We start from the raw sequence: 17,609 nt of genomic DNA on the forward strand, positions 1-17,609 counted from the left end.
AAAACTGTTAATGATGATAATGATGGTGATGGGACCATAATAATAATATAGGACCGAATGGATAATAATAATAAATTCAATAATTCAATGAAATTAATTTCATCAGGAAAATGTAGTTTACTTTACATAACATAAACAACCTATTTAAGTCCCACTGCTGGGCACAGGCCTCCTCTTATTCAACCAGATGGTATGGAACATACTCAACCTCGCTGCTCCACCAAAAACCTTACATAACATAACATAAATAGCCTATATACGTCTCACTGCTGGGCACAGGCCTCCTCTCAATCAACCGGAGAGGACCAAAAACTTTAAAAAACTTAATTAATTAAGTTTATTTTGATAATAATTCAAGAGCGGTTCGGTTTAAATACGAGGTGAACTGTGAAGGTTCAGCGCGCACGCGCACGCCACGCCAAGAGCCAAATAGGCAATTGTATCTGAAAAGCAATATTGCTATCTATAAGTACATTTGTTTGCCATGAAGGGACTTACACAAATTAAATAGAACATTGAATTTTAAGTTGAAATGATCAATTTGTCCTTTTAAAACCATCTAAAAGCTAGTGCTGACAACAATGCAATCTGGTCACTGATCACCTACGTCACCACAAGTGACGAGCGGGTAATAAGCAACATTTAAAATGATTTAACATTTTTAATCACTGGTAACACAACAACGTAAAAGTACTAGTAAGTAGGTCATTATTTTAAGAATGTTGAAATTTAAAATCTTCCCTCACTTAAAATTGACCCAAAATACAGTTTACCGTAGGTAGTTTAGGCTCCAGCCTCCTCAAATAACATTACCGTAACCATAATATTGCATTATCATAATATATAAAAAAAATGTTTGAGTGTAAAAAAATAACAGTAAGTATAAGATGTTACTTTTAGAAGACAGCCGCGAATTGCAACAGTGATGACGTCACACAAGATATCACACAAGTGTCGATGGGATCCGATAAGGGACCAAAAATGAACAAAATAACATAATCAGCCGTCACTTGAGTTACACAATAAGAGATAAGAAGCTCTCCCGAAATTCATATATACTTACTGCGGCAGTTTTCACACTCACAATATATTTGTTTGTAGGGGCCGGCCAGTGACAGCAGTATGTTTCATACTAGCTTTATTATGTAAGTTTTATTTTATTTTATCAACTGTATGATCTTATATCGTGTGGGTTGTCAGGTGGATTACCAACCCCATCAACCCTGGTGTCAGGGTTACTATTAAGCCGCCAAATGCTCCTGACATGGCTCAAGTAACGACTACTTACTTACATGAGTAAGTAGTAACCGGGACCAACAGCTTAACGTGCCTTCCGAAGCACGGATCATCTTTCTTTCGGACAATCAGGTGATCAGCCTGTAATGTCCTAACCAAACTAGGGATAACAAAGTGTTTTTTGTGATATGTCCCCACCGGGATTTGAACCGGGTACCACGGAAGCCGTCATATTATAAAATCATCAGCACGGAAACAGTGTGATAAAAATGACAGACATTAGTGCTGGGGGGTTAAAATGGCCACATCGAAGCAATTCATCTAAGACAAATTAGATGGTGTGTCCTGTACACAAATAATTATAATATTTTTATTATAAGTTATAGCTGTCATTTTCTTATCCGCTGAAAAAGAAAGGGACGGGTAATCGATAGGCATACACGTCAATTTTTGGCAGGAATTTAAAAAACCCTCCCAAATTACATCAAACGGGTTGCATACCAGCTAGATGCCTATTTAATTCGCCCTGTCAATGACCCGTCCCTTTCCTTTTCGGTGGATAAGAAAATTACAGGTAAGTATAACTTAAAATAAAATTAGGATGTGTCTGCAGGAATCGGGGCCATTAGCCTTCTGCTTTGAATTAAATTGTTAAATAACAGAAACCTAAGTAAATTATTAACACCATTCACCAAATTAAAATTAGTTTCTTTTCTTTTCCTCCAGACGGGTAGTATTATAAATAGCAGTGTTTTTGTTATGTAATAACTTAATTTTATAATACTTAGATATATTTAATATTAAGTAGAATTCCATTTGCTTCGATCCTGACACACTTCTCTTGCTTCCTCCACATTCATCAATCGCTTCATACACGGACGCCGGTTCAGAGTAGATCGTATTGAACCTTTTCTAAGGACATCTCCAATTCAAAAAAATGGAAAAATGCAAATGGAATTCTATAGTCTCTGCTTACCCCGGTGGGAAATAGGCGTGGGTTTATGTATGTATGTAATATTAAGTATTATCACCTCGTGTCGTGTTTTATATTGTCGTGTCCTTGCAGGGCGTCACATGTACTCTTTTAACTTTGATCCACCTCTAACATATTTGTGACATGCAATAAATGAATAATATTTACAGTGCGTTAGTGGGTTTGGTAGTGGCGCTGGCGACATCTTCCGCCAGTGTTCGAGATGAAGTCAGGAAGTTTCCGGAAGGATTTCTGTTCGGAGTTGCCACCGCTTCCTATCAAGTGGAAGGTGCCTGGGATGAAGATGGTACTGTCAATTAGAGTATTTTAACACGTATGAAAAGATCGCGTGGTCGTTCACCGACTAGATGGACTGATCAAGTGAAAGACTCGTCGTCATCCAAGTTCTACACAGTCGTAAGGGAAGCGCTGGACGGGAACCGGTGGTGGCAGATCATCCGCTCCAGGTGCAACCCTGATGCTGACCACGATCCTCAGATATGAGGGACCGACCAAGAGAGAGAAAGAGAACACGTATGAATGATACCCATACCTCATCATTTCCCTAGCGTTATCCAGTTTTCACAAGATCCGCTTACCTAACCTGAAGTTCTGGCAGGTCCGGTTTTTTTTTTACACAAGTGACAGCCTGTCTAATCTTCCAACCCGCGAAGGAAATCCCTCCTTAATTAAAATATAATAAGAAAACAGTTTTTTTTAAACATCATAATTGTCAGTTTTATACTAATAGTTATACAGTCTTACAAACCATAACATATTAAAATAACGTAACTGTTTTAACAGGTAAAGCCGAAAGTATTTGGGATCATCTAACACATACGACACCTTGCGCAGTAAAAGACTGCTCGAACGGTGACATTGCTGATGACTCCTATCATCAAATCGAACGTGACGTTGAAATGATGAGAGAATTGGGTGTTGACTACTATAGAATCTCCATGTCTTGGCCAAGAATACTGCCCAATAGCTTTTCTAACGAGATCAATGAAGCGGGAGTCAAATACTACGATAATTTATTCAATGAAATGCTCAAATATAATATTGAGCCGATGGTTTCGTTATATCACTGGGATCTGCCACAGAAACTTCAAGATGTTGGTGGATGGGCGAACCCAAACATAGTGGACTGGTTCGGTGACTACGCGCGCACCATATTTGAGCTGTTTGGAGATAGAGTGAAGTCCTGGATTACTATTAATGAACCACAAATTGTTTGTATATACGGATATGGGGGTGTCAGAATGGCTCCGTTGTTGAATCAAAGCGGGACAGCAGATTACTTATGCACTAAAAATATTCTCATGGCTCATGCGAGAGCTTATCACATCTACAACGAGGAATTTAGATCATCGCAAGGAGGGGAAATTGGAATCACTTTGAACGCTCGGTGGTACTACCCTGACAGTGAAGAACATGCAGCAGTGGCTGATGAAGCTAATGAATTTCATGTATGTATAATCAGCAATATGCGTGTCCATTGGCCATGAACTTTGAGGTTGTGAGTGCATGGGGAGCTAGTAAAAGTTCTGCAAAGATCGTAAATCCATCCTATAATTTGTAAAAGAACACAGTTTAGCTCCTGATTCATTCAAAATCTCAAACTTCTGATCCCTCAGTAGGCACGCACATTCATCAGATGTGGAGTCTCAAATATTACCAATAACTTTAGCGTTAATGCAGTTGCTAATTATTTATTTTACAGTGGGGACTATTTGCACATCCTATATTTAGCGATGTCGGAGATTATCCAGCAATCGTAAAAGAAAACATTGCAGAAAAAAGCGCAGCTCAAGGGTATCCTAGGTCCAGATTACCAGAACTTACTCCTGAGGAAATTACATACCTGAAAGGATCCTCGGATTTCTTCGGATTAAATCATTACTCTTCATATATAGTGTACAGGAACGAATCTAATAAAGACTATTATCCTTCTCCTTCCTATTGGGATGACAAGAATGTAATTATATATCAAAAGGACGAATGGCGCATTGGGGAGTCAGATTTCACTATGGTAAAGTTATTTTTACAAATATAACATACTCAAGTTAATCAAGTAAAATACAGCCTTGCGGAAAGTTTTAGTATTTAAGTATTTAGCATAAATACGATGCATAATTATTACCTGACAGACAGCAGCAGTAACTGTCAGTAATATATGAAGAATACTACACCGACAAGAGCGTGGCTTTTAAATTAGTGATGATGACGCATTATTAGTGACTGGTTTCCAACAAATCATCTGAAATTGACTTTATAAACAAAGATAAAAAAACACCTAATGCTTAGTATTCTTATACTTTATTTCCCTTATTACGTAATTTCGGTGGTGCAAATATTTATACTATTTATCGACTGTAATGTAACACGATGTCACAAAACGAGACACTTTAAAAAGTTTAAATGCTCGTACATACAGGGTGTTAGTGACATCGTAACGTATACTGAGGGGGATGATTCAGACCATGATTCTGAGTTGATATCAAGTGGAATTTTCCGTAGCTAAATTCATGATTATTTTAAATATTTTGAGTTCCATACTTTTGCGACAGGGAATTCCACTTGATATCAACTCAGAATCATGGTCTGAATCATCCCTCAAAATTTTCGTTACGATGTCACTAACACCCTATATAACTTTACTTCCAGGCTGTCCCTAGAGGTTTTTACAGTCTGTTGACAAGCATAAGGGAGAAATACAATAATCCCCTCGTTTTAATCACTGAGAATGGGTTTGCGACGTACGGTGGCCTTGAGGACAATGATCGTGTCACGTACTATAAGCAATATTTGGACGCGATGTTAGATGCCATTGAGGAAGGATCTAACATCGGAGCTTACACTGCGTGGAGTCTTATGGATAATTTCGAATGGCTAGAAGGATACACGTAAGTATCACATGCTGTGTAATTAATAATACTTACACATTTTTGGATACGGGGTGTTAGTGACGTATGGAAATGAAAATAATTTAAAAAGCACATAAACTTTCATGAATTTACTGCGAGGAAATTAACAGTAAACAAGTAAGTAAATTAGTCGCATTTCGAGCGCTTTCATAAAAGGAGATTATATGGCTTCCATAGAATGGTGGCGTTTCGCGGGCGTTGGATTATTATAATATATTTTGTCAGTCGCGAGTCGGTTGAATCGTTTAAAAAGCCTATGAGCATTACACGTCAAAATACAGCGACACACGAAAAGCGACCAACAAAATATTTCAAGTTAAATGGACGCACGGAACGCGACTGAGTTATATATGGGTGTACTATAATCTGATGGCAAATGGGGAAATAAAATCTATAAAGTAAGCCATCCGATCCTGGTAGACCTATATTCGTTTACTAAAACTTTACAATGCCCGAACCGCGCCCACGCCCTGGACCAAGCCAGCAACGGATCCAAGCTGTCGTCATCAATAATGACAGAAACACGTATTTAATGAAAAACAAAAGAAATAAAACATGAATGTAGTTTACGAAACTTAAAGTTAATTATTCCAAAAAGTATAATTGCTTTTTCGTTTTAACAGCCAACGATTTGGCCTGTACGAAGTGGACTATGAGGACCCAGCGCGCACGCGCACGCCGCGCAAGTCCGCGTTCGTGTACAAGCAGATACTGCGCACGCGCGAGCTCGACCCGCACTACGAGCCGCCACAAGGACAACTCATGACCATCGATGACGGACATTGAACGAAATAACTAAAGCCATATGATCAATAAAAACAGAACATTACAAAATCACAAAAATGTTTTTTTTAGTTCCTATCATCAAAGACCGCATTCTATCCTGTTTAGAAACTTCAAAGACATTTTTATGACAATTCTATAAAATATCCAAAGATATAAATCTCGTGAAAACACGATAAAAATATAATTTGGATTGAGATAATATACTTTTTAATCAATATGATCAAGATGACCATGTGGTCATTTTAGTAAGCCCATGTTGCTCTTAGTTAATTTGCAACCGATTACGAAAAACGTCATTGCAATCGAATAATATATACTTTTGGGATTAACATGTCACCATATGTTAATTCCAAACATGTCATTCGATTACACTGCCCCTTTTTTAACTGGGCACCATCAGGCCTGTTGTCTTAAACGTTGTACCGGGTGAGAGCCTTCAGCGCTCCCTACTTGTCCGGCCAAGTAGTTAATTCCATCTGCGGCAAATCTACAATGAGTCACGTCAAAAAAACTGTCCTTTTTCGTATTAATCATCTACTCTCACTTGTAGCAGAACATTGTTAATATCCGTCAGGCTGGAGCGCACTGTCGGGTTAGGCAGTCAGAACACGTACAATTGATTACATTTCCTAATATTATATTATATTTAAAGTTTTGTCTTTACAATCTGCCGACTCGAGTATTGTACAAGTGTCTTATCGATGAGATATCTAAATAAAAATAAAGATAGTTTTCTGCATGCGTCTCCATTGATAAAAGACCAACATTATATATACTGCTTATTTTAGAGATTTCACGAGTACGTCAAAGTATTTCCACAAGATGTTACATAAAACTTATAAAATATGAGTTCATATTTATATTACTTTATTAAAATACCAAAATTACGTTATTAAAATACCAAAAGACTTTTATAAGACAGCCTCGAATTGCAACAGTGATGTCGTCAGTGTACCTAAAGAAGAAAATATCTAGATATCACACAAGTGTCGATGAGATCCGATAAGGGACCAAAAATGAACAAAATAACATAATCAGTCGTCACTTGAGTTACACAATAAGAGATAAGAAGCTCTCCCGAAATTCATATATACTTACTGCGGCAGTTTTCACACTCACAATATATTTGTTTGTAGGGGCCGGCCAGTGACAGCAGTATGTTACATACTAGCTTTATTATGTAAGTTTTATTTTATTTTATCAACTGTGTGATCTTATATCGTGTGGGTTGTCAGGTGGATTACCAACCCCATCAACCCTGGTGTCAGGGTTACTATTGAGCCGCCAAATGCCCCTGACATGGCTCAAGTAACGACTACTTACTTACATGAGTAAGTAGTAACCGGGACCAACAGCTTAACGTGCCTTCCGATACACGGATCATCTTACTTTCGGACAATCAGGTGATCAGCCTGTAATGTCCTAATAAAACTGGGGGTCACAAAGTGATTTTTGTGATATGTCCCCACCGGGATTTGAACCCGGGACCTCCGGATCGTGAGCCCAACGCGCAAACCACTGGACCACGGAAGCCATCATACAAAGCCGTCACGGAAAGTGTGTTGAAAATGACAGACATTAGTGCTGATTCCTGTACACACCATCTAATTGTATTTTTTTATTTTTTTTTTATGGCTCCACCACCTCATCTCATAAAGATAATAATATTTAACCATATCCCAAACCGTATTAAAAATATAGACAAACCTACACTGCTTGACAGTAACCAAAACAGTTCCTTGTTCCATTTAAATTTTAATGACTGTTTGATATAATTTTGTTATTTAGTTTTACACGGGTAGTATTATAAATAGCTGTGTTTTTGTTACGTAATATACTTAATATTATTAAGTATAAGGCACCTGATGTCGTGTTTTATATTGTCGTGTCCTTGCAGGGCGGCATATGTACCCTTCTTACTATGCTCCACCTCTATCATGTTTGTGACATGCAATAAATTAATATGTTTACAGTGCGTTAGTGGGTCTGGTAGTGGCGACATCTTCCGCCAGTGTCCGAGATGAAGTCAGGAAGTTTCCGGAAGGATTTCTGTTCGGAGTTGCCACCGCTTCCTATCAAGTGGAAGGTGCCTGGGATGAAGATGGTACTGTCAATTAGAGTATTTTAACACGTATGAATGATACCCATCATCACCCTAGCGTTATTCCGTTTTCATAAGATCCGCTTACCTAACCTGAAGATCTGACAGATCCGGTTTTTTTTACAGAAGTGACAGCCTGTCTAACCTTCTAACCCGCGAAGGGAAAACCAACCCGGTACGGGTTAGGTTACCCGTATACCCATCCTTAATTAAAATATTATCAGAAAACATCATAATTATCATTTTAATACTAATAGTTATTCATTCTTTACCATCTATATACAGTCTTACAAACCATAGCATATTAAAATAACGTAACTGTTTTAACAGGTAAAGCCGAAAGTATTTGGGATCATCTAACACATACGACACCTTGCGCAGTAAAAGACTGCTCAAACGCTGACATTGCTGATGACTCCTATCATCAAATTGAACGTGATGTTGAAATGATGAGAGAATTGGGTGTTGACTTCTATAGAATCTCCATGTCTTGGCCAAGAATACTGCCCAATAGCTTTTCTAACGATATCAATGAAGCGGGAGTCAAATACTACGATAATTTATTCAATGAAATGCTCAAATATAATATTGAGCCGATGGTTTCGTTATATCACTGGGATCTGCCACAGAAACTTCAAGATGTTGGTGGATGGGCGAACCCAAACATAGTGGACTGGTTCGGTGACTACGCGCGCACCTCATTTGAGCTGTTTGGAGATAGAGTGAAGTCCTGGATTACTATTAATGAACCACAAATTGTGTGTATGAACGGGTATGGGGGTGTCAGTAAGGCTCCATTATTGAATCAAAGCGGGACAGCAGATTACTTATGCACTAAAAATATTCTCATGGCTCATGCGAGAGCTTATCACATCTACAACGAGGAATTCAGAGCGTCACAAGGAGGGGAAATCGCAATCACTTTGAACGCTCGGTGGTACTACCCTGACAGTGAAGAACATGCAGCTGTGGCTGATGAAGCTAATGAATTTCATGTATGTATAATCTAACTAATAACTTTGAGGTTGTGAGTGCATGGGGAGCTAGTAAAAGTTCTGCAAAGATCGTAAATCCATGCTATAATTTGTAAAAGAACACAGTTTAGCTCCTGATTCATTCAAAATCTCAAACTTCTGATCCTTCAGTAGGCAAACACATTCATCAGATGTGGAGTCTCAAATATTACCAATAACTATAGCGTTAATGCAGTTGCTAATTATTTATTTTACAGTGGGGACTATTTGCACATCCTATATTTAGCGATGTCGGAGATTATCCAGCAATCGTAAAAGAAAACATTGCAGAAAAAAGCGCAGCTCAAGGGTATCCTAGGTCCAGATTACCAGAACTTACTCCTGAGGAAATTACATACCTGAAAGGATCCTCGGATTTCTTTGGATTAAATCATTACTCTTCATATATAGTGTACAGGAACGAATCTACTAAAGACTATTATCCTTCTCCTTCCTATTGGGATGACAAGAATGTAATTATATATCAAAAGGACGAATGGCGCATTGGGGAGTCAGACTTCACTATGGTAAAGTTATTTTTTACAAATATAATAACATACTCAAGTTAATCAAGAAAAATACAGCCTTGCGGAAAGTTTTAGTATCATAAACACGATGCATAATTATTACCTGACAGACAGCAGCAGTAACCGTCAGTAATAATGGAGAATACTACACCGACAAGAGCGTGGCTTTTAAATTAGTAATGATGACGCATTATTAATGACTGGTTTCCAACAAATCATCTGAAATTGACTTTATAAACAAAGATAAAAAAACACCTAATGCTTAGTATTCTTATACTTTATTTCCCTTATTACGTAATTTCGGTGGTGCAAATATTTATACTATCTATCGACTGTAATGTAACACGATGTAACAAAACGAGACACTTTAAAAAGTTTAAATGCTCGTACATACAGGGTGTTAGTGACATCGTAACGAATACTGAGGGACATAATTCAGACCATGATTCTGAATTGATATCAAGTGGAATTTTCCGTAGCTAAATTCATGATTATTTTAAATATTTTGAGTTCCATACTTTTGCGACAGGGAATTCCACTTGATATCAACTCAGAATCATGGTCTGAATCATCCCTCGAAATTTTCGTTACGATGTCACTAACACCCTATATAACTTTACTTCCAGGCTGTCCCTAGAGGTTTTTACAGTCTGTTGACAAGCATAAGGGAGAAATACAATAATCCCCTAGTTTTAATCACTGAGAATGGGTTTGCGACGTACGGTGGCCTTGAGGACAATGATCGTGTCACGTACCTTAAGCAATATTTGGACGCGATGTTAGATGCCATTGAGGAAGGATCTAACATCGGAGCTTACACTGCGTGGAGTCTTATGGATAATTTCGAATGGCTAGAAGGATACACGTAAGTATCACATGCTGTGTAATTAATAATATTTACACATTTTTGGATACAGGGTATTGGTGACGTCGTAACGAAAACTTTGATGGGTAATTCAGATCATTATTCTATGTTGAACTGAAAATAATTTAAAAAAACACATGAATTTACTGAGAGGAAATTATTCTGTACGATGTCAGTATTCTGTACGATGTCACTAACACTCTGTATATGAGTATGAGTAAGATTGACAGCAGAGTTGCGCGATAGAAGGGTAATATCTAAAACAGCACTGGACGCGGTTAGTGCGTTGTAAATTTTTGGTAAACAAGTAAGTAAATTAGTCGCATTTCGAGCGCTTTCATAAAAGGAGATTATAATATGGTGGCGTTTCGCGGGCGTTGGATTATTATAAGATATTTTGTCAGTCGCGAGTCGGTTGAATCGTTTAAAAGAGCCTATGAGCATTACACGTCAAAATACAGCGACACACGAAAAGCGACCAACAAAATATTTCAAATTAAATGGACGGACGGAACGCGACTGAGTTATGTATGGGTATAACATAATCTGATGGCAAATGGGGAAATAAAATCTATACTTATAGTAAGCCATCCGATCCTGGTAGACCTATACTCGTTTACTAAAACTTTACAATGCCCGAACCGCGCCCACGCCCTAGAGTCTAGGGCCTAGACCAAGCCAGCAACGGATCCACGAGAGCTGTCGTCATCAATAATGACAGAAACACGTATTTAATGAAAAAATAAAACATGAATATATATTTTAAGAAACTTAAAATTAATTATTCTAAAAAGTATACTCAATTGCTTTTTCGTTTTAACAGCGAAAGATTTGGTCTGTACGAAGTGGACTATGAGGACCCAGCGCGCACGCGCACGCCGCGCAAGTCTGCGTTTGTGTACAAGCAGATACTGCGCACACGCGAGCTCGACCCGCATTACGAGCCGCCACAAGGACAACTCATGACCATCGATGACGGACATTGAACGAAATAACTAAAGCCATATGGTCGTAAGGCCCAAAGTCCTTTTAAAATCCAAATCCCATTGTTTAACTATTGTGTCTGGAAATCCGGGCCTTACGAGGATAAGATAAATAAAAACAGTACATTACAGAATCACAAAAATGTTTTTTTTTAGTTCCTATCATCAAAGACCGCATTCTATCCTGTTTAGAAACTTCCAAGACATTTTTATGACAATTCTTTAAATTATCTAAAGATATAAATGCTGTGAAAACACGATAAAAATATAATTTAGTTTGAGATAATATACTTTTTAAGTAATCAATATTAAATTAAGATGACCATGTGGTCATTTTTATAGGCCTATGTGGGTCTTAGCTAAATTGCAATTGATTACAAAAAACGTCAGAGCAATCGAATAAAATATACTTTTGGGATTAACATTTCACGTTATTTAACTCCATACAATTACATGTTATTCGATTACATTGTCTTTTTCATATTAATCATCTCCTCTCACTTCGTGGCTGACTTTGCTAATCGGCGTATCTGTAATTTTTGCTAAAGTGATTTGCGTCTTATATTACATCATAAAATAGTGCTACCCGATAATCGACTGTATATCGATCTCTCTGTCGTTTGCGTCTTATTGAGAATTGCAAAGGGTGTGAATCAGTTTCGGCAAAAATTGCAGATACGTCAGTTCGCGACATCAGCGACGACTTGGAGCTAAACATTGTTTAGGGTTCAAGTCCCATCGAGTTAGGCAGGCACGTCACGTACAATTGATTAGATTTCCTAATATTATATTATAAGTTTTGTCTTTATTATTATTGCGTATGGCAGACAAAAATAAAATATCCTGCGTGGGTCATATATCTAGCTGAAGTTCCCCTAACCAAATCTCTGCCGCATCCGTCACACCATGCAGCTCGGCTATACCACCTGGGAACCGGTGCAGAGGGCACTCGTTCACTATGTGAGATATGGTTTGATCCGGGTGACCACATTTGTCTTTACAATCTGCTGACTCAAGTATTGTACAAGTGTCTTATCGATGAGATATCTATAGATAGTTTTCTGCAAGCGTCTCCATCGATAAAAGAGGAACATTATATATACTGCTTATTTTAGAGATTTCACGAGTACGTCGAAATTATTCCACACGATGTTACATAAAACTTATATAGTGTGAGTTCATATACGAGTATTACTTTAACTAAGGTTATTAAAATACCAAAGGGCTTTTATATCAATTACATTTATTTTAATATTCCAGTGTTGTATTTTGCGTCGCATTATCATCTAGAAAATCTACTGGCAACACTAACCGGGATGAGGTTAGAAAGTTCCCAGAAGGATTCATGTTTGGAACCGCCACCGCCTCCTACCAAGTGGAGGGAGCCTGGGATGAAGATGGTACGCAACGCATATCCTTATCTCTACTTATACATATAATTTGGTAATTCATAAACTTAATATCAAAATATCCCATTGGGATATAAGTTAATATATATTAAGAATGAACGATCACGAATGACGGTTATAATAATTGGTGTCGTAGTAGATATTGGTGCTAATTCCTGTAAACACCATCTAATTTTAAGTTACATCTGTCATTTTCTTATCCGCCGAAAAGGAAAGAGACGGGTAATCGACAAGCATAAAATTTATGGAACACACGTCAATTTTAAGCACAAATCTAAAACAAGCACAAGTCTAAAAATTTTACACTGGCCAATAACCCGACAGAATTATGTTGAAAGCACACGTCAAACAGTTTGCATACCAGCGAGATACCTTTCTGATTCGCCCGGGTTATTCATTAATTTACTCATTATTTCTAAAATTAAGAGCTGTCAATCATCCGTCTCTTTCCTTTTCGGTGGATAAGAAAATGACAGGTATAACTTAAAATAAAATTAGATGGCGTCTGCAGGAATTAGCAGCCTTTTTTTTTACTGACTTTTTTTAAATTTAAAAATAACAATAACAACAATATGAGCTTATCAGCAGAATTATTTTTGTAATTTACGCAAAACCATAATTTTAATTACCTATATTTAAACACAATTCCCAACGACAAGGAGACCCTAAGTAACGGGAAGCGGCTCAAGGAGACATAACTTTACACAAGCTCACGAACATATCCATCCATCTTGCGATGGATGTACCTCTGACTACCTTTTGATGAAGTAAGTACTCACGCTTCACCGCGCTTTCTGTTAGACCAATGTGATAAGTAGTGAGCTGTATCGCCATCTGTAATGGTCGAATCAACTGTGTTAGTGAAGAATGCACTTAAGATATACTGATTGATGATGATATTTTTCCGACGTGATGAAATATTATTACTTACAGGAAAATCTGAAAATATATGGGACCACTTGACGCATACGGACCCCTGCGCGATAAAGGATTGCTCCAACGGAGACATAGCCGATGACTCCTACCATCAAGTTGAACGTGACGTTCAAATGTTGAGAGAGCTGGGGGTCGACTTCTACAGATTTTCATTGTCATGGACAAGAATAATGCCCACTAGCTTCCCTGACCAAATAAATCCTGCCGGAGTCAGCTATTATAACAGACTAATTGACGAAATGCTCAAATACAATATACAGCCTATGATAACTCTGTACCACTGGGACCTACCACAGAAACTACAGGAGATGGGCGGATGGACTAACCCGTATATAGTCGACTGGTTTGCAGACTATGCTCGCACTGCGTTCAGTTTATTCGGAGATAGAGTGAAGATATGGAACACAATGAACGAGCCAAACGCCATATGCTACTTGAGTTATGGTACAAGCTCTATGGCACCGAGATTGAACATTCCAGGAGTAGCCGAATACATATGCGCTAAGAACCTGCTCCTTGCACATGCTAAAGCGTATCATATTTACAATAACGAATTCAAACCTATTAACGGAGGAGAAATCGGTATAGTTTTCGACGTTTTGTGGTACGAACCTGCTACAGAGAACGATACAGAAGCTGCGATGGATTTGCAATACTTCACAGTAAGTAACATTAAATTAAACCGTGGTTTCCATGGTTACGACCCGCCGATTTGCTTTTAGACTACACGACCTGATCAGGAAACGGGAGTTGGCGGGGAGTAACTGTGGCAACCATCGTGACCTTGACGCAGCCTGTCAATGAATAATTGATGTGTGTGATGTGATGATGTGTGTGAATGATTATTATAGCTAATAATCATTGGTTGATGTACAATCGCCATAGCCGAAATTGGTTAAGAAAAATAATAATATCAATGTCAAACTCTATTTATTTTAGTGGCAACAGTACGCACACCCAATATTCTCAGAAACTGGAGACTACCCTGCTCGCATGAAAGAAAAAATTGCTGCTAAGAGCACTGCTCAAGGGTTCCTCAGATCCAGACAGCCACAGTTCACCCCTGAAGAGATAGACTACGTACGAGGAACCTCAGATTTCTTCGGTTTGAACCACTACAGCACCGCCTATGTGTACAGAAACGAGTCTGTTTACGGCTACCATGACTCCCCTTCATTTTACGACGACGTGGAAGTTATAAGGTATCAAACGGACGAGTATGTTCTTGGAGATTCTACCTTTACAAAGGTAAATGAAGATAAAGTGTAAACTTTGCATTGTTATTTTTTGATGGTATTGCATTTTCACTAAGTCATTAAGAACACTGTACAATTTTCACGAATTTCATTATACATATATATTTCTCAACTACTTAATTAAATATTGACAATCGCTACAACCGGGTTTGAGTATTTTTAAATTTTGGGTCAAAAAAATTATAGTAAGTATGGAACATTAAAATTTAACTCGTTGATGTCTTTTGTGTGAAGGAAGCCTTTATTAGTGTTAGTAGGATACATGAAGCCGTTATATGTAATTATAATGAAAATAGTAAGGGGCCTTTTGCGGCTCCATAGTAACCCGCTTGTTGAGGTTGGTACTCCACTTCACTACCCACACGATAGAAGATTAAAATAGTATTCGATTCTAATTTTCACTTCAGAATTTCGATTTTAACATTGTATTCAACAAAATATTATTTCATACTTTTTAAGTCAGACTTAGAAATAGGTTATTAAGTACTTTTAAGGTTTTTTTAAGTTAAATTACTTTTTATTAGGTATTTGTTTTGCTTCAAAACGAATACATTCAAAATACTTTTCAGTGATACTTACTGAAACTTACCAACTTGTACATTATCATAGTATGCAAATAATGAATATTCTATATTTTTCCAGGTAGTGCCCTGGGGTTTCTACAGATTACTCATGAAAATTCGAGATGTATACAACAACCCCAAGGTGTATATAACAGAGAACGGGTTTGCGACACTGGGCGGGTTGGATGACGACGCCCGCATCGCCTACTACAGGTTGTACCTCGACGCGATGCTGGATGCCATTGAGGAGGGGTGCGACATCAGAGCCTACACAGCCTGGAGTCTCATGGACAACTTCGAATGGATGCAAGGATACGTGTAAGTTTCCATAATCTATATATACTGCGAGTTAGTGACATCGTAACGAATACTGAAGGGAATGATGGTTCAAACCATGATTCTGAGTTAATATCAAGTGGAATTTTCCATCGCAAAATTGTTTTTTTTTTTTAGTTTTTTTAAATTATTTTCAATTCTATACTTTTGCGATGGAAAATTCCTACCGGGTGAGAGCCTTCAGCGCTCCCCATTTGTCCGGCCAAGTAGTTAATGCCATCTGCGGCAAATCTACAATAAGTCACGTCAAAAAAAAAAAAGATGGAAAATTCCACTTAATATTTACTCAGAATAATGAGCTGAATCATCCCTCTCAGTATTCGTTATGATGTCACTTACACCCCATATGTGTTATTCTTTGTACAAATAATTAAAAATTAAATAATATCTTACCTAAATTTCTGCAGTGAGCGGTTTGGTCTGTACGAAGTGGATTACGAGGACCCGGTGCGCACGCGCACGCCGCGCAAGTCCGCGTTCGTATACAAACAGATGCTGCGCACGCGCGAGCTCGACCCGCACTACGAGCCGCCATCGTTGGTCCCGGTTACTACCGACTGACGTAAGTACGTCGTCGTTACATGAGCCATGTCAGGGGCCGTCGGCGGCTCAATAATAACCCTGACATCAGGGTTTATGAGGTTGGTGATCCACACCACAACCCACACGATAGAAGAAAATCTGAGCAACAAACGAGTTTTGGGACCTTCCACCACGGCGATCACTTTATACGACGTTGTGCTCAGCTAAAAGCCAATTCCTCAGACATTTCTTCGAGATAACGAATGTACTTCTTACAAGTAATAATATTTCGAATACACATCAAGCGTATATTCCGAGAGCCACCCTTCTATCTTTTGTGTCGCAGGGAAACGCGGCAAATCACATTAGGACGACGGTCGGCTATTTACCCAAAATGACAAGTAGCATTATAACGGTTAAAAGGTTAAAATGGTGTTATTGGAAAATGTAACCTTGGGATACGCGGAGGTTAAAGAAAATTTGAGCTTCACAAACCTTAGTAACAATGTGAGACGAGAGAATATACACTGCAATGAGAATGATTTAGATTTGCTGATACTTCTTCCCTTTAAGCCTGGGTTTGGTACTCCGTAATAGGCTATTTGACAACCAAGTCAAATGAGATACTTTTTACAAAACATCAAAACGAAATTTTTCTTCGGAATTTGTATAGAAATATGCACTGTGACGTCATCAATAAAAGCGGTCAAACGTCGTACTCATTGTTACTTAATTCATAAATAAATAATAATAATATTCTATTTCTCTTTTGTTTTGTATTTTGTTTTTTTCCTGTTTGTGCAATAAAGTATTTGTTATGTTTGTTATGTTATAAAATTCGAAATAAGTCGAAAAGTAAAATGAGATTGCTTTTTGGTCATCTTAGACTGGCTTCTATTTCTAAATTGGCATTTTATAATTTATCTTTGTCCCAGACAAAAAGCCAATTTAGATAGATTTGATCGACTATATTACCTAAGTAGAATATTTCGAGCCTACGCAAAAATAGTATTGCTGTCACTAAGTACATTCAGAAATCTTTAAAACTATCAATTGTTGCACTAACATTTCAATTTTAGAACGTGTTAACGACATGTATAAATATAACAAGAGTGCAAATGGGGAGTGAACGTCAATAGATCCAATTCAGCAAAAAAAATAGTCCCTAGACGGCAC

General features: G+C 37.9%; 2 protein-coding genes across 2 annotated transcripts in view; one reads left to right on the forward strand and one right to left on the reverse strand.

The window, feature by feature from the left end:
* Positions 1-17,609, reverse strand: part of LOC126368551 (probable G-protein coupled receptor 158) — an 81,265-nt gene that overhangs the window by 41,458 nt on the left and 22,198 nt on the right. The window lies entirely within an intron of this gene.
* Positions 1,010-17,166, forward strand: LOC126366976 (lactase/phlorizin hydrolase-like). Its single transcript, XM_050010324.1, has 12 exons — positions 1,010-1,145; positions 2,380-2,516; positions 8,354-9,018; positions 9,255-9,563; positions 10,190-10,428; positions 11,252-11,412; positions 12,529-12,583; positions 12,672-12,811; positions 13,754-14,418; positions 14,696-15,004; positions 15,655-15,893; positions 16,319-17,166. Exons 1-12 carry the CDS (start codon positions 1,123-1,125, stop codon positions 16,470-16,472), a joined length of 3,096 nt encoding a protein of 1,031 aa, XP_049866281.1. The 5' UTR covers positions 1,010-1,122; the 3' UTR covers positions 16,473-17,166.

Source organism: Pectinophora gossypiella, chromosome 1, assembly GCF_024362695.1.
Source record: "Pectinophora gossypiella chromosome 1, ilPecGoss1.1, whole genome shotgun sequence".
NCBI classification, from domain to species: Eukaryota; Metazoa; Arthropoda; class Insecta; order Lepidoptera; family Gelechiidae; genus Pectinophora; species Pectinophora gossypiella.

Excerpts from the sequence above, each read along its gene's own strand:
- LOC126366976 (XM_050010324.1), top strand. The coding sequence starts at position 1,123 with ATGTTTCATACTAGCTTTATTAT. Across the intron at positions 9,019-9,254 it reads ATGAAGCTAATGAATTTCAT|TGGGGACTATTTGCACATCC; the intron begins GTATGTATAATC and ends TTTATTTTACAG. Across the intron at positions 11,413-12,528 it reads GACCATCGATGACGGACATT|ATTTCACGAGTACGTCGAAA; the intron begins GAACGAAATAAC and ends CTTATTTTAGAG.